Source organism: Hylobates moloch, unplaced genomic scaffold (assembly GCF_009828535.3).
Source record: "Hylobates moloch isolate HMO894 unplaced genomic scaffold, HMol_V3 SCAFFOLD_8, whole genome shotgun sequence".
Classification (NCBI taxonomy): domain Eukaryota; kingdom Metazoa; phylum Chordata; class Mammalia; order Primates; family Hylobatidae; genus Hylobates; species Hylobates moloch.
This window is the reverse complement of record NW_026652283.1, coordinates 59,988,512-60,015,926: the sequence shown is the minus strand read 5'-3', so window position 1 is coordinate 60,015,926 and position 27,415 is coordinate 59,988,512. Positions and strand designations below refer to the sequence as shown.

General features: G+C 40.8%; 3 protein-coding genes across 7 annotated transcripts in view; 1 reads left to right on the top strand and 2 right to left on the bottom strand.

Annotated features, from left to right (window-relative positions):
- The window catches only part of CENPL (centromere protein L), a 69,284-nt gene that overhangs the window by 19,893 nt on the left and 21,976 nt on the right, over positions 1-27,415 (bottom strand). For 2 of the 4 annotated variants that reach the window (XM_058442879.1, XM_058442877.1), the window contains exons 2-3: positions 22,527-22,670; positions 2,842-3,016 (exon numbers count right to left, since the gene is read on the bottom strand). In XM_058442879.1, coding sequence (XP_058298862.1) covers positions 2,842-3,009 — 168 coding nt within the window. In that variant the 5' untranslated portion in view covers positions 3,010-3,016; positions 22,527-22,670. Of the gene's footprint in view, positions 1-2,841; positions 3,017-15,857; positions 15,991-16,334; positions 16,466-22,526; positions 22,671-27,415 lie in introns of those variants that run through there. The other 2 variants (XM_058442878.1, XM_058442880.1) reach the window with 2 other exon arrangements.
- LOC116473219 (uncharacterized) lies at positions 15,643-16,304 on the bottom strand. Its single transcript, XM_058442881.1, has 2 exons — positions 15,932-16,304; positions 15,643-15,732 (listed from the first exon to the last, which is right to left on the bottom strand). Exons 1-2 carry the CDS (start codon positions 16,197-16,199, stop codon positions 15,692-15,694), a joined length of 309 nt encoding a protein of 102 aa, XP_058298864.1. The 5' UTR covers positions 16,200-16,304; the 3' UTR covers positions 15,643-15,691.
- DARS2 (aspartyl-tRNA synthetase 2, mitochondrial) overlaps positions 16,528-27,415 on the top strand; it is a 34,204-nt gene continuing 23,316 nt past the window's right edge. For both annotated transcript variants that reach the window (XM_032160953.2, XM_058442876.1), the window contains exons 1-7: positions 16,528-17,060; positions 18,389-18,488; positions 20,002-20,068; positions 22,589-22,690; positions 23,469-23,564; positions 25,802-25,925; positions 26,908-26,954. In XM_032160953.2, coding sequence (XP_032016844.1) covers positions 16,787-17,060; positions 18,389-18,488; positions 20,002-20,068; positions 22,589-22,690; positions 23,469-23,564; positions 25,802-25,925; positions 26,908-26,954 — 810 coding nt within the window. In that variant the 5' untranslated portion in view covers positions 16,528-16,786. The remainder of the gene's footprint in view (positions 17,061-18,388; positions 18,489-20,001; positions 20,069-22,588; positions 22,691-23,468; positions 23,565-25,801; positions 25,926-26,907; positions 26,955-27,415) is intronic.

The following is a 27,415-nucleotide window of genomic DNA, read 5'->3' as shown; positions in this document are numbered from 1 at the left end:
AAAAAAAAAAAAAAAAAAAAAAAGAGAGAGAAATTGGTAGCGAATCTACTCTATGAAACCATGCCCAATTCAACAGATTAAATAAAAAGATACTTGGGGGCTGGTCCAAAGGTAGTGAGTTATCTCAGTTCATTGTTCACAATCAGTTATAGATCAAACTCCTTGTTTCCAATTCCTTGTTCTACTCTTTCCCCTTTCCCCCTTCTCAGTACTGTGCTAGACTAGTCTAAAAAAAAAAAAAAAAAAAAAAGAGATACTTGGGAATATTTTTTGCCATGCTCTATTAGAACCACAGTTACCATTAAAAACAAAAACACTTCATTTGTACCATATACCATATACAAAAATTAACTCAAGGTGGATTAAAGACTTAAATGTAAGCCGGGCGCGGTGGCTCACGTTCATAGGTGAGGCAGAGAAGGACGAGGTGAACCGGGGGAGTGCAGTGTCTGCAATGTACCAACCTGGGGAAAAAAAAAAAAAAAAAAAGACTTAAATGTAAAACGCAAAACTATAAAAACCCTGGAAGACAACCTAGGCAATACCGTTCAGGACATAGGTACAGGCAAATATTTCATGTCAAAGATGCCAAAAGCAATTGCAATGAAAGCAAAAATTGACAAATGGGATCTAATTAAACTAAAGGACTTCTGCATAGCAAAAGAAACTATCAGTAGAGTAAACAGAAAACCCAGAATGGGAGAAAATTTTTGCAAACCATGCATCTGACAAAGGTCTACTATCCAGCACCAATAAGGAACTTAAACAAATTTAAAGAAAAAAAATGGGCCAGGCCAGGTGTGGTGGCTCACACCTCTAATCCCAGCACTTTGGGAGGCCGAGGCGGGCAGATCATAACGTTAGGAGTTCGAGACCAGTCTGGCCAAAATGGTGAAACCCCGTCTCTACTAACAATACAAAAAAATTAGCTGGGCGTGGTGGCAGGCACCTGTAGTGCCAGCTACTTGGGAGGCTGAGGCAAGAGAATCGCTTGAACCCAGGAGGCAGAGGTTGCGGTGAGCCAAGATCATACTATTGCACCCCAGCCTGGGTGACAGAGCAAGACTCCCAGCATTTTGAGAGGGCGGGGAGGGTGGATCACCTGAGGTCAAGAGTTCCAGACCAGCCTGGACAACATGGTGAACCACTGTCTCTACTAAAAATACAAAAAAATTAGCCAGGCATGGTGGTGGATGCCTGCAATCCCAGCTACTCGGGAGGCTGAGGCAGAAGAATCGCTTGAATCTGGGAGGCGGAGGTTGCAGTTAGCCAAGATCGTGCCACTGCACTCTAGCCTGGGTGACAGAGTGAGATACTCCCTTAAAAATAAACAAACAAACAAACAAAAAACCCCATTAAAAAGTCAGCAAAGGACATAAGTAGACACTTCTCAAAAGAAGACATACATGAGGCCAAAAATCATATGAAGAAAAGCTCAACATCACTCATCATTAGAGAAATGCAAATCAAAACCACAATGAGATACTCTCTCACATCAGTCAGAATGGCTATTATTAAAAAGTAAAAAAAACAACAGATGCTGGTGAGGTTGTGGAGAAAAATAAAAAGTCAAAAAATAACAGATGCTGGTGAGGTTGTGGAGGAAAAGGAATGCTTATACACTGTTGGTAGGAGTGTGAATTAGTTCAACCATTGTGGAAGACTGTGTGGCAATTCCTCAAAGACCTAGAGACAGAAATATTATGTGACCCACCAATCTCCTTACTGGGTATATACCCAAAGGAATATAAATCGGTCTGCCATAAAGACACATGCATGCGTATACTCACTGCAGCACTATTCACAATAGCAAAGACATGGAATCAACCTAAATGCCCATCAATGACAGACTGGATAAAGAAAATGTGGTACATATACACCATGGAATATTATGCAGCCATAAAAATGAATGAGATCATATCCTTTGCAGGAACATGGATGGAGCTGGAGGCCATTATCCCTAATCAACAAGTAAAGGAACAGAAAACCAAATACCACATGTTTTCGCTTATAAGTGGGAGCTAAATGATGAGAACATGGAAACATAGAGGGGAACAACACATGCTGAGGCCTATCGGGGTGGAGGGTGGGAGGAAGGAGAGAAGCAGGAAAAATAACTAATGGATATTAGGCTTAACATCTGGGTGATGAAATAATCTGTACAACCAACCCCCATGACGCACGTTTACCTAGATAACAAACCTGCACGTCCTGTACATATACCCCTAAACTTGAAATAAAAGTTAAAAAAAAAATACCGTGGACATGATTCAGATTAAAGGAGGTTAAAATACATAAAAACTCCTGGTATATATGGGTTGTATGTTTGAAAATTACTTTAAAAATAAATAAACAGGCCGGGTGCGGTGGCTCATGCCTGTAATCCCAGCACTTGGGGAGGCTGAGGTGGGCGGATCACGAGGTCAGGAGATCGAGACCATCCTGGCTAACACAGTGAAACCCCGTCTCTACTAAAAAATACAAAAAATTAGCTGGGCATGGTGGCGGGTGCCTGTAGTCCCAGCTACTGGGGAGGCTGAGGCAGGAGAATGGCCACCAGGAGGCAGAGCTTGCAGTGAGCCGAGATCGTGCCACTGCACTCCAGCCTGGGCCACAGAGTGAGACTCCGTCTCAAAATAAATAAATAAATACAAATATAAAAAACAAATCAAAGACATAAAAGAGGTAGCGCTGATCGTTATGAAATTGTTTATTTCTCATTTATTTTATTAGCTGAGGGGTTAAGAAGATACTAAGAATACTATAGTTACAAAAATTGAAATGTTTTGTTCACGGATATTCTCAATTATTGACTAACACGAAGGAACACAAAAAGCATACCTGCAACTGCGAACACTGGGGAATTTTCCTTCGAGGTGGAGTCGGGATAAATGAACTCTGCTTCCTGACTGATTCTAATCGTTTCTGCAGAGGAGTGGCACCTATAAAGTAATCTTCAGGTCTTGAGGATGCACTAGGAGTTGATTCTGGTGTGTCGTAAGAATCCATGGTCTGTCTACATAAGAAGAAATAAAACCAGAATTTTAAGCACTAAAAAGTTAATTCACACTTACAGTTTCACTGATTCCTTTCCTCACTCTAAAGGAATCCTTTCTCTTTCTTTCTTTTCCCCTCCCTATCCCCAGTCCTATATTCCTCATTGGCTATAGCCCACTTTTATGTATATCTTACAGATACCTCGAAAACAGTGTATGTTCAAAACTAAATTCAACTTCTTTTCCACCTTCGAAAAGCTAACTGATCCATTTTCAAATTCCTGTCAATTTGCTAAGTTAACTTAAATTCATGTAGTCCCCCACCTTCATTCTTTAACATATAGTCATTAAGCACATTCTACTGAGTTTTTCTTTCAAGAATCTGTCGAATCCAGTTCCAAGATGGCTGAATAGGAACAGCTCCAGTCTGCAGCTCCCAGCGTGATTGACGCAGAAGACAGGTGATTTCTGCATTTCCAACTGAGGTACGTGGTTCATCTCACTGGGACTGGTTGGACGGTGGGTGCAGCCCATGGAGGGTGAGCCAAAACAGGGCGGGGCATTGCCTCACCTGGGAAGCGCAACGGGTCCAGGGATTTCCCTTTCCTAGCCAAGGGAAGCCATAACAGACTGTACCTGGAAAAACGGGACACTCCCACCCAAATATTGCGCTTTTCCTATGGTCCTGGCAACCAGCAGACTAGGAGATTCTCTCCCGTGCCTGGCTTGGCAGGTCCCACGCCCATGCAGCCTTGCTCGCTGCTAGCGCAGCAGTCTGAGATTGACCTGCGAGACAGCAGCCTCGCGGGGGGGAGGGGCGTCTGCCATTGCTGAGGCTTGAGTAGGTAAACAAAGTGGCCAGGAAGCTCAAACTGGGCGGAGCCCACCGCAGCTCAGCAAGGCCTACTGCCTCTATAGACTCCACCTCTGTGGGCAGGACATAGCTGAACAAAAGGCAGGAGAAAAGTCTGCAGACTTAAATGTCCCTGTCTGACAGCTCTGAAGAGAGCAGTGGTTCTCCCAGCATGGCATTTGAGCGCTAAGAACAGACAGACTGCCTCCTCAAGTGGGTCCCTGACCCCTGTGTAGCCTAACTGGGAGACACCTCCCAGTAGGGGCCGACTGACACCTCACACAGGCAGGTGCCACTCTGGAACAAAGCTTCCAGAGGAAGGATCAGGCAGCAATGTTTGCTGTTCTGCAAAATGCTGTTCGGCAGCCTCGCTGGTGATATCCAGGCAAACAGGGTCTGGAGTGGACTTCCAGCAAACTCCAACAGACCTGAAGCCTAGGGACCTGACTGATAGAAGGAAAACTAACCAACACAAAGGAATTGCATCAACATCAACAAAAAGGACATCCACACCAAAACCCCATTTGTAGGTCACCAACATCAAACACCAAAGGTAGATAAAACCACAAAGATGGGGAGAAACCAGAGCAGAAAAGCTGATAATTCTAAAAACCAGAGCGCCTCTTCTCCAAAGGATCACAGCCCCTCGCCAGCAACAGAACAAAGCTGGATGGAGAATGGCTTTGATGAGTTGACAGAATAGGCTTCAGAAGGTCGGTAATAACAAACTTCTCAGAGCTAAAGGAGCATGTTGTAACCCACCGCAAGGAAGCTAAAAATCTTGAAAAAAGGTTAGACGAATGGCTAACTAGAATAAACAGTGTAGAGAAGAACTTAAACGACCTCATGGAGCTGAAAACCATGGCACAAGAACTTCATGATGCATGCACAAGTTTCAAAAGCCAATTCGATCAAATGGAAGAAAGGACATCAGTGACTGAAGATCAAATTAATGAAATAAAGCAAGAAGACAAAATTAGAGAAAAAAGAGTAAAAAGAAACAAACAAAGCCTCCAAGAAATATGGGACTATGTGAAAATACCAAATCAACGTTTGATTGGTGTACCTGAAAGTGACAGGGAGAATGGAACCAAGCTAGAAAACACTCTTCAGGATATTATCCAGGAGAACTTCTCCAACCTAGCCAGGCAGGCCAACATTGAAATTCAGGAAATATACATAACACCACAAAGATACACCTCAAGAAGAGCAACCCCAAGACACTTATTTGTCAGATTCACCAAGGTTGAAATGAAGGAAAAAATGTTAAGGGCAGCCAGAGAGAAAGGTTGGGTTACCCACAAAGAGAAGCCCATCAGGCTAACAGCAGATCTCTCAGCAGAAACTCTACAAGCCAGAAGAGAGTGGGGGCCAATATTCAACATTCTTGAAGAAAAGAATTTTCAACCCAGAATTTCATATCCAGCTAAACTGAGCTTCATAAGTGAAGGAGAAACAAAATCCTTTACAGACAAGCAAATGCTAAGAGATTTTGTCACCACGAGGCTTGCCTTACAAGAGCTCCTGAAGGAAGCACTAAACGTGGAAAGGAACAACCGGTACCAGCCACTGCAAGAACATGCCAAATTGTAAAGATCATCAATGGTAGGAAGAAACTGCATCAACTAATGGACAAAATAACCAGCTAACATCATAATGTCAGGATCAGAGTCACACATAACAATATTAACCTTAAATGTAAATGGGCTAAATACCCCCATTAAAAGACACAGACTGGCAAATTGGATAAAGAGTCAAGACCCATCAGTGTGCTGTATTCAGGAGACCCATCTCACATGCAGAGACACACATACGCTCAAAATAAAGAGATAGAGGAAGATCTACCAAGCAAATGGAAAGCAAAAAAAAGCAGGGGTTGCAATCCTAGTCTCTGATAAAACAGACTTTAAACCAACAAAGATCAAAAGAGATAAGGAAGGCCATTACATAATGGTAAAGGGATCAATTCAACAAGAAGAGCTAACTAATATATATATATATATATATATATCTCCAATACAAGAGTACCAAGATTCATAAAGCAGGTCCTTAGAGACCTACAAAGAGACTTAGACTCCCACACAATAATAATGGGAGACTTTCACACCCCATTGTCAATATTAGACAGATCAACGAGACAGAAGGTTAACAAGGATATCCAGGATTTGAACTCAGCTCTGCACCAAGTGGAGCTAATAGACATCTACAGAACTCTCCACCCCAAATCAACAGAATATACATTCTTCTCAGCACCAAATCCCACTTATTCTGAAATTGACCACATAATTGGAAGTAAAGCACTCCTCAGCAAATGTAAAAGAACAGATACCACAACAAACTGTCTCTCAGACCACAGTGCAATCAAATTAGAACTCAGGATTAAGAAACTCATTCAAAACCACACAACTACATGGAAACTGAACAACCTGCTCCTGAATGACTACTGGTTAAATAACGAAATGAAGGCAGAAATAAAGACGTTCTTTGAAACCAATGAGAACAAAGACACAACGTACCAGAATCTCTGGGACACATTTAAAGCAGCGTGCAGAGGAAAATTTATAGCACTAAATGCCCACAAGAGAAAGCAGGAGAGATATACAACTGACACTGTAACATCACAATTAAAAGAACTAGAGAAGCAAGAGCAAACAAATTCAAAAGCTAGCAGAAGGCAAGAAATAACTAAGATCAGAGCAGAACTGAAGGAGATAGACACACAAAAAAACCCTTCAAAAAATCAATGAATCCAGGAGCTGGTTTTTTGAAAAGATCAATAAAATTGATAGACCGCTAGCAAGACTAATAAAGAAGAAAAGAGAGAAGAATCAAATAGATGCAATAAAAAATGATAAAGGGAATATCACCACCGATCCCACAGAAATAGAAACTACCATCAGAGAATACTATAAACACCTCTACGCAAATAAACTTGAAAATCTAGAAGAAATGGACAAATTCCTGGACACATACACCCTCCCAAGACTAAACCAGGGAGAAGTCGAATCTCTGAATAGACCAATAACAGGCTCTGAAACTGAGGCAATAATCAATAGCCTACCAACTAAAAAAAGTCTAGGACCAGATGGATTCACAGCCAAATTCTACCAGATGTACAAAGAGGAGCTGGTACCATTCCTTCTGAAACTATTCCAATCAATAGAAAAAGAGGGAATCCTCTCTAACTCATTTTATGAGGCCAACATCATCCTGATACCAAAGCCTGGCAGAGACACAACAAAAAAAGAGAATTTTAGACCAATATCCCTGATGAACATTGATGCAAAAATCCTCAATAAAATACTGGCAAACTGAATCCAGCAGCACATCAAAAAGCTTATCCACCATGATCAAGTCAGCTTCATTCCTGGGATGCAAGGCTGGTTCAACATACGCAAATCAATAAATGTAATTCATCACATAAACAGAAACAACAACAAAAACCACATGATTATCTCAATAGACGCAGAAAAGGCCTTCAACAAAATTCAACAGCCCTTCATGCTAAAAACTCTCAATAAACTAGACATTGATGGAACATATCTCAAAATAATAAAAGCTATTTATGACAAACCCACAGCCAATATCATACTGAATGGGCGAAAACTGGAAGCATTCCGTTTGAAAACTGGCACAAGACAAGGAAGCCCTCTCTCACCACTCCTATTCAACATACTGTTGGAAGTTCTGGCCAGGGCAATCAGGCAAGAGAGAGAAATAAAGGGTATTCAATTAGGAAAAGAGGAGGTCAAATTGTTCCTGTTTGCAGATGACATGATTATATATTTAGAAAACCACACAGTCTCAGCCCAAAATCTCCTTAAGCTGATAAGCAACTTCAGCAAAGTCTCAGGATACAAAATCAATGTGCAAAATTCACAAGCATTCCTATACACCAATAACAGACAAACAGAAAGCAAAATCATGAGTGAACTCCCACTCACAATTGCTACAAAGAGAATAAAATACCTAGGAATCCAACTTACAAGGGATGTGAAGGATCTCTTCAAGAACTACAAACCACTGCTCAACAAAATGAAAGAGGACACAAACAAATGGAAGAACATTCCATGCTCATGGATAGGAAGAATCAATATCGTGAAAATGGCCATACTGCCCAAGGTAATTTATAGATTCAATGCCATCCCCATCAAGCTACCAATGACTTTCTTCACAGAATTGGAAAAAACTACTTTAAAGTTCATACGGAATCAAAAAAAGAGCCCACATTGCCAAGACAATCCTATGCAAAAAGAACAAAGCTGGAGGCATCATGCCACCTCACTTTAAACTATACTACAAGGCCACAGTAACCAAAACAGCATGGTACTGGTACCAAAACAGAGATATAGACCAATGGAACAGAACAGAGGCCTCAGAAATAACACCACACATCTACAACCATCTGATCTTTGACAAACCTGACAAAAACAAGAAACGGGACAAAGATTCCCTATTTAATAAATGGTGCTGGGAAAACTGGCTAGCCATGTGTAGAAAGCTGAAACTGGATCCCTTCCTTACAACTTATACAAAAATTAATTCAAGATGGATTAAAGATGTAAATGTTAGACCTAAAACCATAAAAACCCTAGAAGAAAACCGAGGCACTATCAATCAGGACACAGGCATAGGCAAGGACTTCATGACTAAAACACCAAAAGTAATGGCAACAAAAGCCAAAATAGACAAATGGGATCTAATTAAAGACCAGGCCAGGCACAGTGGCTCATACCTGTAATGTCAGCACTTTGGGATGCTGAGGCAGGTGGATCACAAGGTCAGGAGTTCGAGACCAGCCTGGCCAATATGGTGAAACGCTATTTCTACTAAAAATACAAAAATTAGCCAGGTGTGGTGACGTGTGCCTATAATCCCAGCCTTGGGAGGCTGAGGCAGGAGAATCGCTGAACCCAAGGAGGCAGAGGTTGCAGTGAGCCAAAATGGTGCCACTGCACTCCAGCCTGGGTGACAGAGCAAGACTCCGTCTCAAAAAAAGAAAAAAAAAAACGAAAGACCTTCTGCACAGCAAAAGAAACTACCATCAGAGTGAACAGGCAACCTACAGAATGGGAGAAAATTTTTGCAATCTACCCATCCGACAAAGGGATAATATCCAGAATCTGCAAAGAACTTAAACAAATTTACAAGAAAAAAACAAACAACCCCATCAAAAAGTGGGCAAAGGATATGAACAGACACTTTTCAAAAGAAGACATTTATGAAGCCAACAGACACATGAAAAAATGCTCTTCATCACTGGTCATCAGAGAAATGCAAATCAAAACCACAATGAGATACCATCTCACAACAGTTAGAATGGCAATCATTAAAAATTCAGGAAACAACAGATGCCGAAGAGGATGTGGAGAAATAGGAATGCTTTTACACTGTTGGTGGGACTGTAAACTAGTTCAACCATTGTGGAAGTTGGTGTGGCGATTTCCTCAAGGATCTAGAACTAGAAATACCATTTGACCCAGCCATCCCATTACTGGGTATATACCCAAAGGATTATAAATCATGCTATTATAAAGACACATGCACACATATGTTTATTGTGGCACTATTCACAATAGCAAAGACTTGGAACCAACCCAAATGTCCACAATGATAGACTGGATTAAGAAAATGTGGCACATATACACCATGGAATGCCATGCAGCCATTAAAAAAGGATGAGTTCATGTCCTTTGCAGGGACATGGATGAAGCTGGAAACCATCATTCTCAGCAAACTATCACAAGGACAGAATACTAAACGCTGCATGTTCTCACTCATAGGTGGGAATTGGTCAATGAGAACACTTGGACACAGGGTGGGGAATATCACACACCGGGGCCTGTCGGGGGGGTCGGTGGCTGGGGGATGGATAGCATTAGGAGAAATACCTAATGTAAATGATGAGTTGATAGCTGCAGCAAACCAACATGGCACATGTATACCTATGTAACAAACCTGCACATTGTACACATGTACCCTAGAACTTAAAGTATAATAAAAAAATAAATTTTTTAAAAATGTTAAAAAAAAAAATCTGTCATCCCTTCACAAAGCTAATTCCTTAGCCACAACTAAGAGTTCTCCGTATCTAAGAGTAATCCATTCTTCCAAAAATAGCACTTTATTTTTATCTATGCAAAAACCTTTACAGTAACAAGACAAATCCTAAACTCTTCTGCTGGGCTTAAGGTCTTTCTAATTCAGCTTCTCCTTATCTTCCTAATTCTCCTCTCCAACCTGGGACATAAACATATTCTTATCTTCATGTGTTTGCTTCTCAACTGTATTTCCTATCTTAAGTGTCCTTTTCCCATCTCACCTCCTTTAGGACCATGCTAGAAATTTGATCTCCTTTCAAACTAGGGTGTTTTTAACCTTTTGGTCCTGAAATATCCATGACATACATTTTTATCTGTTATCTGTTATCAGTGGCTCATTCCTGGAAGCAGAGTATGCATGTGTGTGTGTGTGTGCTGAATGAGCTCTCATCTCTAAGTAAGTCTGAAAAAAATCCCTCAAGAATGTTCTACAAAATCCTTGGAGATATACCAGCACACATAGCTTTCCTCAATCACCCAGTCTGTACCACTCATTTTAGCCCCGTTCATATACTTCCTTGTACCATTTTTTAGCATGTATTTCTTGTATCCTCAGTAAAACTAAGCTACTGTAACTGAAACCATGCTTTATATTTCTCTTGTATAATTACCCAAATACAAGGCTGAGTGTCCTTTAATTGTTAAACAAGTATTGGTTCAATTAAACAGAAGTATTTCATAGAACTTCCAAATTAGGGCCAGGCATGGTAGCTCATGACTGTAATCCCAACACTTTGGGAGGCTGAAGCAGGTGGATCACTTGAGCCCAGATGTCTGAGACCAGCCTGGGCAACACTGTGAGACTCCATCTCTACAAAAAATAAAAAATAACTAGCCAGGTGTGGTGGTGCACACCTGTGGTCCCAGCTATTCAGGAGGCTGAAGTAGGACTGCATGGCTCAGGAGGTCAAGGCTGCAGTGAGATGTGATCATGACACTGAATTCCAGCCTGGGTGACAGAGCAAGAACCTCTCAAGAAAAAAACACAAAATTAAAATACAATTTTCATTAAAAGGAATTATCATTTCAAAGTTATGATTAGTCTCAGCCAGGTGTAGTGGCTCACACTTATAATCCCAGCACTTTAGGAGGCCGAGGAAAAGTGGATCACCTGCAGTCAGAAGTTTGAGACCAGCCTGACCAACGTGGTGAAACTCCATCTCTACTAAAAAAACAAAAATTAGCCGGGTATGGTGGCACACACCTGTAGTCCCAGCTACTCAGGAGGCTGAGACAGGAGAATCGCTTGAACCTGGGAGGTGGAGGCTTCAGTGAGCCGAGAGCACACCACTGCACTCCAGCCTGGGCGAGACAGGGCAAGACTCCATCTCAACAAAAAAAAAAAAAAAAAAAAAAAAGTTATTAGTCTCAGCTACTACACAATTACCCTTTTGAAAAGTTTTCTACAAATAAAAAGTTATATTACTATATTTACTTATTTTATTTTATTTTTTGAGATGGAGTCTCGGTGTTGTTGGCCTGGGCTGGAGTGCAATGGCATGATCTCGGCTCACTGCAACCTCTGCCTCCCAGGCTCCAGAAATTCTCCTGCCTCAGTCTCCTGAGTAGCTGAGATTACAGCTGCCCGCTACCACGCCTGGCTAATTTTTTGTTTGTTTTTTTGTATTTTTAGTAGAGACAGTATTTCACCACTTGGCCAGGCTGGTCTTGAACTCCTGACCTCAGGTGATCCACCAGCCTCCCAAAGTGTTGGGATTACAGGTGTGAGCCACTGCACCTGGCCCATATTTAAATAGTATTATATTTAAAATAGCACAGGTTGAGCATTCCTTATCCAAAATGCTTGGGACCAAAAGTGTTTTTGGATTTCAGATTTTCTCAAATTTGGGAATATTTGTATTACACTGGTCAAGCATCCTTAATCCAAAAATCTGAAATCCAAAATGCTCCAGTGAACATTTCCTTCCAGCATCATGTCAGTGCTCAAAAAGATTCATGTTATGGGGCATTTCGGACTTCAGATTTAATCTGTAACTTCAATTTCAATATGTTAGACTAGGACACCATTTATATCTTGCACAAAACTCCATAAATTAAACATGTAGTCCTAGCATGGACAACATAGCAAGACCCTATCTCTCAAAAAAAAAAAAAGAATTAGCCTGGCATGGTGGTAGTCATAGCCACTCCAGAGACTGAGGCAGGAGGACTGCTTGAGCCCAGGAGTTTGAGGCTGCAGTGAGCTATGATCACACCACTGCACTTTAGCCTGAGCAACAGAGTGAGACCCTCTCTAATTAATAAATAAATAAATACATAAACTAAACATGTAGCATTATTTGTCCTTAAAGCTCAAATAACGTCCAGAGCAAGTTCATATACCACACAATTTATTTATTTATTTTTACAAATGTTCATAGTAGCTTTATTCATAATAGCCAAAAATTGAAAATAACTCCGTGGGTGAATGATTAAATAAACTGTGGTACATCCACACCATGTAATAGTACTCAGCAATAAAAAGAAACAAATTACTGATACATGCAACAACTTGGATGTTAAAGCCAATCCAAAAAGGTCACATATAAAATTTCATACATTTAACATTTTTAAAATGACAAAGTTAAAAGAATGAAGAACAGATGAGTGGCTGACAGAGATTAGGGAAAGGGAAGAGGGTGGGAGGGACATAAATGTGACTATAAAAAGGCAACACAAGAATCCTTGTGGTGATGGAACCGTAACTTGACTGTGGTGAATACATGACTCTACAGCAGACACCACACAATTTAAAGCAGCTATTCTAAAGCATCCTAGCTTTAAATGCATATTGAATTACCTATTTCAAAGGGAATTTTAATCAATCCTACTTACAGAGAATGTTTCCTTCAAATTTGTTACTTAGTACAATAATTGCTAACACTTATTGAGCATTAATCATGTTTCAGGTACTCTTCTAAGCCCTTTATAAATATTTTCTCATTTAATCTTCAAACAACCCCATGAAGTAGATCATGCTCCCAGCTGACAAACAGGAAACCAGACAAGTTAAGTAACTTGCCAAAGTCAACAAGTTAGAGTGGAAGAGTCAGGATTTGAATCCAGACAGTCTAACTCTGCAATGAGTGCACTTAACTACTTCTTTCACGTTGCCTTTTAAACAGGGATCAATTATGAGGCAACATAAGCCCTGCTGAATTTGACTCCTTAAAAGAGAAATGCTACGAATTCCAAAAAGATTTTAAAGTTTAGGTGACTTTAAAAAGTCTAGCAATAAATGTAGGTGAGAAAAAGACTATCAGCACTAAGAGGGATGGTTTTGAAAAAACATGTCCTTTGAGTATTTAATGTTAACATAAAATAGCCCAATCCACGAATTAAAGACTAGCAAATGATTTATACTTATTTTACCTTCTCATCTCACACTCAAGAATGTGTAATTTTTGCCCAGCACAATAATCAAGAGGTTATAAATATACCTTGATTCAATATATTACTGTCCCAATACTCTTCCTTACAATCGGAAGCAAAGAGGTCCTCTTACTTGTATCTCCCCTGGACACCATCTCTTTTGTGTACTTCAGCTTTTTTTTTTTTTTTTTTTTTGAGACAAGGTCTCACTCTGTTGTCCAGGCTGGAGTGCAGTGGCTCGATATCACTGCAGCCTCCACTTCCTGGGCTCAGGCGATCCTCCCACCTCAGCCTCTCGAGTAGCTGGGACTACAAGCGTGCACCACCACACGAGGCTGTACTTCACCTATCATCTTTAATCACTCCTATACAGGATCCTTTTCTTTCACTGCCAAGCATATTCTAGTATTTCTAACATTAAAAATTTGTGTTTAAATCCAATTCGTCTCATTCCTTCTGAGACCAATCTCCTGGAAATGTGGTCTACACCTATTGCCTCCAGTTACTAATAAGTATTTTACTAGAAATCTTCAGCAATCTCTTTTTTCCATCTATCACTACAAAGAAACTGCACTTTTGAAGATCACTGTTTTTGCCAAAACCATGGCCAAATACTTTGTTGATCAAGTTTGTTCATCCTTACTCATCTAAACTTTCTGGGACCTTGTTTCCTCTGACATTCCATTTTTCAGGGGCTTTTCTCTTCCTTACTTTTTATAGTTCCAATTTATTTACTGATTCTTTTTTTTTCCTCATGTTCCAATAGTAGGTGGCCCCAGACTCTGAAAATCATTCATTCTACATAGGAAAATAATCATTCTGTATGACTCCTAAATCTCTATCTTCAGACCATTACAGCTGCAACCCAGTCCTGCATTTCCAACTTCCTATAAGATGGTAAACTTTCATGTTGTCAAACTCATTAAGTTCAAAACTAATCATCACTTCACCTCATTCAATCTTTCTTTGCCAACTACTGTACTCTGTTTTGCTCAGTAATAATTGCATTCTTCCTTTTCATTTTCTTTCCCCACTAAAAAAACTTTCATCATCTTTTACTCTTCCTTCAACATCACCTTTACATCTAAAAAGTTAACTTTGTTAACTTTATCATCAAATTCTGACATATTTCTTTTTTTTTTTTTGAAGACAGAGTCTCACTCTGTCTCTCAGGCTGGAGTGCAGTGGTGCAATCTTGGCTCACTGCAGCCTCCACCTCCCAGGTTCAAGTGATTCTCCTGCCTCAGCCTCCCGAGTAGCTGGGACTACAGGTGTGCACCACCACGCCTGGCTAATTTTTGTATTTTTTGGTAGAGATGGGGTTTCACCATGTTGGCCAGGCTGGTCTTGAACTCCTGACCTCAGGTGATCCGCCTGCCTTGGCCTCCCAGTGCTGGATTACAGACATAAGCCACCACACCTGGCCTCTGACCTATTTCTTAAAAAGATATACACTTGTTCTCTTAGATGTGGGCTTCACTTTCATTTTCACTTATAGCTACTTATCTTGTTCCCAGTCTTAGCCCCTTTCCCTAATCCATCATCAGTCTTTCGTTGTCACCACTTTTATCATTACCTTGCTTGAGATCCCATAACAGTTCTCACACATCTATATGAAGTCGAATCAGAATTCCTGTCTGGCTTTCGAGGCACTACTGTATTTGATCTTATTATCTGATCCTATCCTGGTTCATTTTCTACTACTTCAGTTCTTACCCCAAGATCCATGGACATTAGCCTTTCCAAAATCCAACATTCTGCACACACTTCCTCTAAGGTTTTGTATACAACATTGGGGGGTGGGGGGGTGGGAGTGAAGAAAGTTCCAGTAGACAATTCTTTAAGAGGTTAAATGACAGCCCTATACCCAAACATGCACTCCTTACTCTAGACAGATGATCACTCTACTGTTCTCCCTGCCTTTTTATTCACCTTATCGCCAATTAAAAACAATTCTCTACTCCCGTTTGTCTCAGTAAATCTTATCCATTTTCCATGTGCCATATCCTCAGAAGTTTTCCAGAGCTTGGCAGGGCTAGTTCTCTTGACAATTCCACTTGCAGTTGTGGTTCACAGCACACAAGTAAAGCTTTGTTGTTTCTCTTGCGGTTAGTCCGTGAAGGGGCTCTGACTTGATCACTTTTCTACATTGCCACCAATACCTAAATCCAATCGCCCCAATGCCAATACTTAGCCGGGTGTTAAGCATGTAGTGTTTAAACACACCTCAACACGCAAGTATTGTAAGATAATGACCACACAACAGGGCAAATACAAAGTTAAAGCAGGTCCGGGACCAATACAAAGCATTTTTACCAATAAAACGCCGTGATGACGCTGTCACCCATTCCGGATTCATGAATCATTCTTCAAAAGTCCGGCTCCAAAACTATGTGGAGACTGAAATCCCCTGAAGAAGAAGAAAAAAAAAAACCCGCCAAAATGACAGCTAAGACAGAGGCCAGACTAACCCCTGGCCCTCCCAAATTCCCTCTCGCTCCACCACAAGTGGGTTCACAAGAGACACAAACGCACCCAGGAAGACCTCCGCTCCCTCAGGCGCGGTGCGGGCCCTGCGACTTCACTCTGGGAGGGACATTTCCGCTCACCCAGCTCTGCGACCCTCGCTCCAGCGGAGTCAGCTTCTGCTCGCGGAGGGGAAAGGGCAAAAAGACAGTGCGTCCCAACCCGTCCCTCTCCAGCTGAGCCTGTCAGAGACCAGCCCAGCTCTGAAATCAAGCCGTTGATAAAAGGCAATTCGGCCCTCCGCCGCCTCTTCAGTTTAAAATCGTTTCCCGAGTCGCTCTGCGGCACGACGCAGGAAGCGTCCTTGGCGCCTCGCCGATTCCGTATCAGTGAAGCAACTAAAATTGCCATTTTAACTGAGGGCAAGGCCGAGCCACTGAACCACTATCGTAAACCTTTCCAATCGTGCTCGGTTGCTCGTCGGTTTTCCTACCGGTGCAAAGCTTTCTCTCAAATTTCCGCCCGTAGTAAGCATGGCGGCCGCACCTCACCACTGATTCGTTGAATTCCTTCCCCGTAATCTTGGGTACTAGCGGGCGGAGTTGGAGGGCGCTTGGACCCCAGCGGCGATCTGTGTTTGGGTTCGGGCTCTGGGAGCATTTTGGCTTTGCTCGCCTTCCTTTTTCGGAAGACTCGAGATCGGCCAGCAGGTCTGCGAGATTTGAAACGCGACTGTTACTCCTTGTTTTCCGGTTCTGGCCGCGAGAGCCTCTCGAGAAGCGTCGTATACCTAGTGACCGCCTCTGGTTGTCTTGGGCTCGCGCCTGGCGCTGCTGTTTGGAGTCGCTCTCTCGTCGTCACTTTTGGCTGCCGACTTGTTGAGTAGAAGTGCAAACTGATGCTTTAAGATTCAGGGAAAGGTCTTTCCCTCATCTCCACTCCAGCAAGCACCCCAGAGACCTTGGAGATTTGTCTTGTTTCTAGACACGTGTACTCGAATGTTGTGCGGAGGAGGACTTAAAATATTCGAGAAGAGAGTGGGAACTCCTGGAATTTTAAGGGATTTCTGTGTATTTCCAAAACTGACTTTTAACTACCGGCAGCGTGGGATTCGTGATTGTTTTTCGCCATCGTGTGGCTCCAACATGTACTTCCCTTCTTGGTTAAGTCAGCTGTACAGGGGTTTATCCAGACCCATCAGAAGGACCACCCAACCGATCTGGGGTTCTCTCCACAGAAATCTGGTGCAGAGTTCACAGAGGAGAATTCCAGGTGAAAATAGCGAAGAGATCTGTCCTATGAACAGTACTTCAGCCTGTTATCTACGGCTGGAGAGCTTTTATTCCATTTTTTCCCCCATTCTTTTTTTTTTTTTTTTTTTTTTTTTTTTTGAGACGGAGTCTCGCTCTGCCGCCCCAGGCTGGAGTGCAGTGACGCGATCTCGGCTCACTGCAAGCTCCGCCTCCCGGGTTCACGCCATTCTCCTGCCTCAGCCTCCCCAGTAGCTGGGGCTACAGGCGCCCGCCACCACGCCCGCCTAATTTTTTTGTATTTTTAGTAGAGACGGGGTTTCACTGTGTTAGCCAGGATGGTCTCGATCTCCTGACCTCGTGATCCGCCTGCCTCCGCCTCCCATAGTGCTGGGATTACAGGCGTGAGCCACCGCGCCCGGCTTTTCCCCCATTCTTAACTGGATAGCCTTATGTGTAGAAGCAGATCATTCACTCTCATTATATTCATTATAAGGCAGTTTTATTTTCCCTGAGTTTTTAGAAAGACCACAAAAAGGTAACCACGTAATATATAGAATACTCTGCTTTTGGTTGATGCCTTAAAAAATCCTTCTTTGGCCGGGCGCAGTGGCTCACGCCTGTAATCCCAGCACTTTGGGAGGCCGAGGAGGGCGGATCACGAGGTCAGCAGATCGAGACCATCCTGGCTAACACGGTGAAACCCCGTCTCTACTAAAAATACCAAAAAAAAAAAAAAAAAATTAGCCGGGCGTGGTGGCAGGTGCCTGTAGTCCCCGCTACTGGGGAGGCTGAGGCAGGAGAATGGCGTGAACCTGGGAGGCGGAGCTTACAGTGAGCCGAGATTGCGCCACTGCACTCCAGCCTGGGTGACAGAGCGAGACTCCATCTCAAAAAAAAAAAAAAATCATTTTTCACAGAATTATAATAGTGTTTTCTAGTGTACAAGTGGCTGTTAAACACTAGATTCATACTAAAACTAAATAGTTCCTACACCGTCCATTTCTGCAGTTTCTAAAATCCTATTTCATTTGAGGAAGAAATGTGCAATGTTAAGAATTGGGTAATGAGGATTTTAGGTCAATGCAAGTGCTAGAAGATCAAAAAAATTTTGATTTCCTAACACAAGACAGAAATTTATATTCAGTTATTCACTTGGCTTTTGACACATTTGCAGGTAAATTTAATAGTGAATGAATTAAATTACATACTCTGACTTATTTTGTAAATTTCACCTGTAGCCCTGAAATACCTAAGATATATTTTGAGAATTTTCATTTTTAAGCAACCTGCAAGTGATGTATTTTTAATCTTGCCTTGTAAAGTTTCTTTTTTTTTTTTTTTTTTAAGAATTCAGTAGCTTTGTTGTCCGGACCAACACATGTGGAGAGTTGCGTTCGTCTCACTTAGGCCAAGAAGTCACCTTGTGTGGATGGATTCAGTACCGAAGGTAAATTGAGGAAGACAGTCTGAAATGCATGGTGGTGGTTTTCCCAGGGCAATTCCAAACCTTTACTAATTTACAACCAGTTCGAAGAATAAAACGTTTTGCAACTCCTGCAGGATTAAGAACTTACTGAATTTTCAACTTTGTTTTAGTTTTGAAAGACCCAAGTGTCATTCTCAGTAGGTACGTATCAGTAACATCTGTTGAAGGGTATAACAACGAAGCTTGATCCACCAATGGACTGAAATGATACTGGGCTTACTAAGACTGAAGAGTTCCTATAACCAGTAATTAAAAATGGGCCAACCTCCTATAAACCAGCTGTTAAACTCCAATAGCATGGGGGAAAAGCTCATTTTATTCCATTTAGGTAGAGAACAAGCCTAGAAACATAAACAGTGATTCCTTAAGATCAGAGCCCATTTTTTGTTGTTGTTCATCTCTCTATTCCAGAACATGCCTGAATAGTACATTAATTCACATGGAAGAGATCCAAAATACATAGGTTATATGACCTTCTTAAAGAATATGTCCCAGCCTGGCGTGTAAGCCTGTAATCCCAGCACTTTGGGAGGCCGAGGCGGGCGGATCACGAGGTTAGGAGTTGGAGACCAGCCCAGCCAACATGCTTAAACCCCGTCTCTACTAAAAATACAAAAAAATTCACCAGGCGGGGTGGCACTCGTCTGTAATCCTAGCTACTCAGGAGGCTGAGGCAGGAGAATTGAACCCAGGAGGCAGAGGTTGCAGTGAGCTAAGATCGAGCCACTGCACTCCAGCCTGGGCAACAGAACGAGACTCCGCCTCAGAAAAAAAAAAAAAAAGAGTTTGTCCCAAGTAGGTGGATATTTTTCCCATTAGTTTAGTGACTGTTTCCTGAACCCAAATCTGAAAAGGATTTCTGTACCTGTTCCTGGTGCTGAGGAGAGTATGAGAAATAGAGGTTGGATGTTAAAATGTTGGCATTTCTGGGACCTTTTGATGATTCATAGAAGTATTAAATTAGTAGTTGGAACTCTTCCAGAAAATGTTAGATTGTATATTTTTTTAGAAAAAGACTTTATATTGCTATATTTCAAATATGATCCATCAGATGTTTCTATTATGCTAAAATATTATCTTTGGATTTTACTATATGCAAAGTTTCCAAATTTAATAAAATTTTCTTAAAAGGACTTAAGCCAATGAAATTTCTTTTAAATGTTCATCTATAATAATTTTTCATTAATAAGCCATCTGTATAAGATTAATATATCAGATAAGTAGACAATAAAAATTGAAACTGAAATAAAAAACAATCTTTTTTCGTCAATGAGCTACATAGATAACAATTGCATGAATGTAACTAATGAAAGTACATAATTATCATAAAAAACATGAAAAATTATAATTATAAAAAAGAAACATGAAAAATTGCATGGATTTTTGTTTGCTTTTTATTTTGTATGCTTAAACTTTAGACTTAGAGATTTTATCTTAAAATGTTTCTTTTTCCCTCCCTCCCCCCATTAATCAGGCAAAACACATTCTTGGTCCTAAGAGATTTCGATGGGCTTGTTCAAGTTATCATTCCCCAGGATGAGGTAATAGAAAATTTCTTGTTATTATCTAAAAGCCTCTTTGATGCTATTGCTGGGGTAAGCTAAGTAGTTAGATGAATATGTTAGAGGTTTTAAATTCAGAAGTTTATTGTTAATGAAAACTGAAAAATATAAGCAATGTTAAGACATAGCAAAAAGACCAGTGACCCAGTAGAATTAGGAACCCAGGATATGAACAAAAAATTTAGAGGAAAAAAATATATAAATGGCTTGTAGACATAATGAAAGTATGCCCAGCCTCACTCATAGGTAGAGAAATGTGAATTAAAACTGCATGTAATTGTCATTTTTTTTTTTTTTTTTTTTTTTTTTTGCTCTGTCGCCCAGGCTGGAGTGCAGTGGCGCGATCTCGGCTCACTGCAAGCTCCGCCTCCCGGGTTCACGCCATTCTCCTGCCTCAGCCTCTCCGAGTAGCTGAGACTACAGGCGCCCGCCACCACGCCTGGCTAATTTTTTGTATTTTTAGTAGAGACGGGGTTTCACCGTGGTCTCAATCTCCTGACCTCGTGATCCGCCCGCCTCGGCCTCCCAAAGTGCTGGGATTACAAGCGTGAGCCACCGTGCCCGGCCGTAATTGTCATTTTTAACACATTAGATTGACAACACACTGTGTTTGGGAAAGCAGGTGCTCAATACCTGGAGGGAGTACAAACTGGCACTAGCTGAAGGGAGAGCAATTTGGCAATATCAAAACTATAAATGCATATATCCTTTGAGCCATTAATTTCACTTCTGGTAAATTATCTTATATCTAGACTTATACAGATATAAAATGACATATGTACAAGGATATTCATTTCAGGATTCTTTTTAATAGAAAAAAATTTGGAACCACCCAGATGTCCTCCAATAAGAGACTGGCTTAAAAAATAATGTATATTCTTACAATACGATACTCTGCTCAGCCGTATGAAGAAGAATGAAGAAGTTCTATTCTAATAGGAAAAAGAAAATCCAAGGAATACTGTTAACTGAAGAATCCTGTATTCTTAAGTATACAGAAGAGCAGCTGTTAAACTCCAGCACTCTAAGTGCTGTCATCTGTATAAAAACTGGGGGAAGGATGCAGAATATACATTCTGTGTGTGTGTGTGTGTGTGTGTGTGTGTGTGTGTGTGTGTGTGTTTGCTTGTATATATGTTACGAAATGTCTCTGGAAGGATACCTAAATATCTGGTAACATTGGGTGCTGCTGGGGGAAGGAAGCTTTTCACTATATCTTTTTGTACTCTTTGAATTTGAAGCCATGTGAAGGTACTAACTGCTCAGAAAAGTATTTAATTTAATTACCATTGAAATTAGATAAAATATTACAGTGATATTCTGAAAAAAAAATTTTTTTAATTAAAAAATTCAAGGCCAGGCATGGTGGCTCACACCTGTAATCCCAGCACTCTGGGAGGCCGAGGCCAGCAGATTGAGTACAGGAGTTTGAGACCAGCAGCCTGGGCAACAGAGTGAAACCTCGTCTCTACTAAAATACAAAAAATTGGCCAGGCACGGTGGCTCATGCCTGTAATCCCAGCACTTTTGGGAGGCTGTGGCAGGTGGATCTCAAGGTCAGGAGTTCAAGACCAGCCTGACCAACAACATAGTGAAACCCCGTCTCTACTAAAAATACAAAAATTTAGCCGGGTATGGTGGCGGGCGCCTTTAACCCCAACTACTCAGAACCCGGGAGGCAGAGGTTGCAGTGGGCCGAGATTGCACCACTGTACTCCAGCCTGGGCAACAGAGCACGACTCCATCTCAAAAAAAATAACAACACAAAAAATTAGCTGGGTGTGGTGGCATGTGCCTGTAGTCCCAGCTACTTGGGAGGCTGAGTTGGGAGAATCACCTGAGCCCAGGAGGTTCAGGCTGAAGTGAGCCAAAATTGCACCACTGCACTTCAGCCTGGGCAACCAGAGTGATACCCTGTGTCAAAAAAAAAAAATTAAAATTAAAGAATTAGATAAAATAAAGAACTTCCATCATACTTACTGGGCAAAGTTGATTTCTATTGTAATTTTTACTAATGCTTGTATGCCTAAGAAAAATATTATTTATTCAGCTCTTAAGTTTTGAAATAAATAAAGAGCAATGAATTATCTTTTAGGGATCAACATCCAGAGATGAGTATAGCTAACCCTGGAGAACTCCTTTGACGTTGACTCATTATTGCTATTGGATTTAACTGCCCCTAAGACTAACCCTGGAGACAATTGCTTTTCAAGTATGTGGGACTTGTTTGCACTAATGATAGTCATTCTTATCCTTATTTTCCTTTAAGGAAATTTTTTTTAAAGCTCTTAACTAATAGTTTTACTTGCTGTATTATATAGAGTCAAAATGGGGATGTAATTTTTACTAAATTTGGTAATAAAGTCATTAAGGAGCAGCCCCAGCCTTTATGGTAATTAAGCTGTGACTATTGACATTTTTTAAACCATCTACTTACAATTACTGAAGATTCCTGTAAGTTCATTTGTTTCTCAGAACTCTTTCCCCCTTGTTCTGTAGTCGGCAGCCTCTGTGAAGAAGATTTTATGTGAAGCCCCTGTGGAATCTGTGGTGCAAGTGTCTGGTACAGTCATTTCCCGTCCTGCAGGACAAGAGAATCCAGTAAGTAGTTTCGAAGAGATCTGTGTAATTTTTGCTTGTATGCATTTGCACTGTCTGTGTACACATTCTGGCAACATATGACTGGACATTAGGCACTAAAGTTGAATAAATTCTACAAATGAACTGACAGATTTCAAAATCTTGACTACAAACAAACACATCTATGTAAATATGCATGCTAAGTCTCGCTCTGTCTCCAGGCTGGAGTACAATGGCACGATCTTGGCTCACTGCAACCTCTGCCTCCTGGGTTCAGGTGATTCTCCTGCCTCAGCCTCCCGAGTATCTGGGACTACAGGTGCGTGCCACCACGCCCAGCTAATTTTTGTATTTTTAGTAGAGAGAGGGTTTCACCATGTTGGCCAGGATGGTCACCATCTCTTGACCTCATGATCTGCCCATCTCAGCCTCCCAAAGTGCTGGGATTACAGGTGTGAGCCACCGTGCCTGGCCCTTTTTTTTTTTTTTTTTTTTTTGAAGACAGTGGTCTTGCAGTATTACCCAGGCTTGTCTTGAACTCCTGGGCTTAAGTGATCCTCCTGCCTCAGCCTCCCAAGTATCAAACTGCAAGGATATGCCATGACGTTTGTTGAACACATCGGCCACAGATATGCATAAGAATGTCAAAATCATGCACAGACATGTATGTTTTATACTATACACTATAAGGACTTTGCACATTTTACATATGTAAATAAAGGCATATGTTCTACAAATGTGTATTTTGTGTATATCCTGATGAGTAATTTTTAAAACACTTCCTTTCTCACTCTCTAAGAAAATGCCAACAGGTGAGATTGAAATCAAAGTTAAAACAGCTGAGCTTCTGAATGCCTGCAAGAAGCTGCCCTTTGAAATTAAGGACTTTGTGAAGGTACCATCCTCTGTTATTAATAAAATAGAGTATCTAGAAAATGTTGATGACTAGTCAAGTATTTTCAGAGTGTTTTTAAAGAAAAGTTTAACTTCTACAAAATTAAACATTTTATTGTAGACACATCATGAAGTGTTCTCTTAGTTCTACAACTTCTTGGCACACTGTTCTGAAATAATGACAGTTCAATAAACTGTTGCAATCCCTAAATACCTAGACTGTTTTTTCAGACAGATTAAAATGTGATTCTCTCTTTAAAACTTGAGGTGTTATATTATTCAAGTTTTTTGTTGCTATTATTTAACATTTGAAAGGAAATTTATGTCTAGCTTAGAAATGACCAAATGGGACAGGGGATCCTATATCTATTAAGTGATAAAATGTGTGCTTAGAGCAACTCTTGACCTCCCAAGCATATAAATATAAATAGGATTACCATAATTTAGAATGTTCTTTGCCAAAGTTTAAGGGGTTGATGGAGCTATACACTCATATGATTTTCAGCTTTGTCACAGTTTATAGACTTATATATTCCTAATTTTTAAACTGATCTATTAATGGATTTTTAAATTCATTTCATGGCCAATTAGTCTTACATTTAAGTTCTCAATACTTAATTATCTTTTTTTTTTTTTTTTGAGACGGAGTCTCGCTCTGTCGCCCAGGCTGGAGTGCAATGGCGTAATCTCGGCTCACTGCAAGCTCCGCCTCCCGAGTCCACGCCATTCTCCTGCCTCAGCCTCTCCGAGTAGCTGGGACTATAGGCGCCTGCCACCACGCCCGGCTAATTTTTTTTTTTTTTGTATTTTTAGTAGAGACGGGGTTTCACCGTGGTCTCGATCTTCTGACCTCGTGATCCACCCGCCTCGGCCTCCCAAAGTGCTGGGATTACAAGCGTGAGCCACCACGCCTGGCCCCTCAATACTTAATTATCTAATTAGAAAGAGCAATGTAATTATAGAGTTGACCTTATTTTGAAAAAGAAAATATATAGTTTTCCTCAGATGAGCATTCAAAAAGAGAAGTTATAGGCATTTCCTAAGTTTTCAGCACAAAGAGGGATGCAGAGATTTGTAGCCTTGAAAATAAGCAAACTAGGCTGGGTGTGGTGGCTCACACCTGTAATCTCAGCACTTTGGGAGGCCAAGGCAGGCGGATCACAAGGTCAGGAGTTCAAGACCAGCCTGGCCAATGTGGTGAAACCCCGTCTCTACTAAAAATACAAAAATTAGCTGGGCGTGGTGGCAGGCACCTGTAGTCCCAGCCACTCAGGAGGCTGAGGCAGGAGAATCGCTTGAACCCGGGAGGCAGAGGTTGCAGTGAGCCGAGACTGTGCCACTGCACTCCAGCCTGGGTGACACAGCAAGACTCCATCTCAAAAGAAAAAAAAAAAAAAAGAGAAAATAAGCAAACTGTTTCTACTAGTACAACCATGGAGATTCCATCCACTGTCCCCTTGCATTCTTTACACTTGTAGTCAGCATCCCATTCAGGTGAATCTTCTACTCTGGTGTATCTTTTTTTAGGAGATGGGGTCTTGCTATGTTGCCCAGGCTGGCCTCAAACTCCTGTGCTCAAGTGATCCTCCCACCTCAGCATCCCAAGTAGCTGGGATTATAGGCACATGCCACCATGCCCAGATACAGCATAATGGTGCTGTGTATTTTTCTAAGAGATCTTTGAAATCTTTAAATTTTTTTCAAGACTCAATTATGGGCTTATTTTTTTTTTTTTTTTTTTTGAGGCAGAGTCTCGCTGTCGCCCAGGCTGGAGTGCAATGGCGCGATCTCGGCTCACTGCAGGCTCCGCCCCCCGGGGTTCACGCCATTCTCCTGCCTCAGCCTCCCGAGTAGCTGGGACTACAGGCGCCCGCCATCTCACCCGGCTAATTTTTTGTATTTTTAGTAGAGACGGGGTTTCACTGTGTTAGCCAGGATGGTCTCGATCTCCTGACCTCGTGATCCGCTATGGGCTTAAATTAATGGATAAATGTTTAGTAAAGTAGGCAAATTTCAGTCAGTGAAGAGTGATATTAATAATAATGAATAGTAAAAAAATGTAAAATCTGCACTGATGACAAAATTAGAAGTTGTAGGAATTAACAGCATACAGTGGGCTACTTGATGATAGAAACTAAAGACAGCTAAAATTTTTGAAAATTCAAACTCTATTTCTAAAGATAATACCTTTCTAATATTGAAAAATATTTAAATATAAAAATCTTTCAATTTCTTTAGAAAACAGAGGCTCTTCGGTTGCAGTATCGCTACTTAGACTTGCGTAGTTTCCAAATGCAGTATAACCTGCGACTGAGGTCTCAGATGGTCATGAAAATGCGGGAATATCTCTGTAATCTGCATGGTAAGAGAAATGCCTAGATGCTCTTTGGAGCTTTGTAGCATCTCTTCTATTTTATTCAGCAGTTTTATTGTATCCTTTCCTTAGCATGAGGTCAAGATGTTGCTAGAAGTCTGGAATTCACTCAATGTGTAATGTAGTTTTTGAAGAAAAGTTAACATTTTAAAGATGATAAAGATGATAGTGGCTATTACATTGATTAATGTATTATAGTATTTCCCATCATCATCCCATCATCATCAAAGGCAGGACAGCCCTTTGGCTATTTCTATAAGATTTCTTTTCTTTTTTTTTTTTTGAGACGGAGTTTTGCTCTGGCTAGAATGCAGTGGCATTACCACAACTCACTGCAGCCTCAACCTTTTAGGCTCAAGCGATCCTCCCGCCACACCTTCCCAAGTAGCTAGGACCACAGACATGCACTACCATACCCAGCCAATTTTTTAAAATTTTTTGTAGAGACAGGGTCTCATTATGTTGCCCAGGCTGGTCTCAAACTTCTGGGTTTAAGCAATCCTCCCACCTAACCATCCCAAAGTGCTGGGATTACAGGCATGAACCATGATACCCAGCCAGTTTTCTTAATTCTTTATCATGTGCATACATCACTTATTGGGAGCTCAAAAATGTCATGTGAATTAAAGTAGACATCTCATTCAGTCCTGGACTTTTTCTGCTATATTTGTGTTATTTCTACACTAACAGAACATTTAAAAAATCAGAATAGTTCAGTAGACAAGAATCCATTAAATATTTAGAATTATTTTATGTGAACAGTATGCTTTATGAACAGAATAGTATTTATGAAAATCTTCAGCTTCCTTCTTAGATTTGTAGAAACCAGCACCAGTAGGCTTGGTAGCTTATTTCAGCTAAAATTCTTAATTAAAGGGAAGCCTCAGATTTGTTGTACTATATTGTGGACATGATATATGACAAATTTCACATTCCTGTCTACTAAGTGATAATGTTTCTCTCTTTTTAGGGTTTGTGGATATAGAAACCCCCACGTTGTTTAAGAGGACCCCAGGGGTATGTATATTCCTTCAATCAGTCTATTAATAATGTCCTATTAGTTATAAAGCTAGACTGCTTTGCTTTTATATTCACTTGGTTTATTTTATTTACTTTATTTTTTATTTTATTTATTTACTGCCTCAGGATGGTCATATTAACTAGGTTTTTCTGAAGAATTGAGAAAATTATTTGGGTATTTTGAGTCAGAATCATTTTATTCCACATAAATTTTCTTTCCTTTGAGATTTTTTGTTTGTTTTTTTTTTGGTTTGTTTTGGGTTTTTTTTTTTTTTTTTTTTTTTTGAGACAGTCTCACTCCATCACCCAGGCTGGAGTGGAGTGGCATGATCTCAGCTCACTGCAACCTCTGCCTACTGGATCCAAGAGATTCTCATGGCTCAGCCTCCTGAGTAGCTGGGATTACAGGCATGCACCACCATGCCCGGCTAACTTTTGTATTTACTTTAGTAGAGACG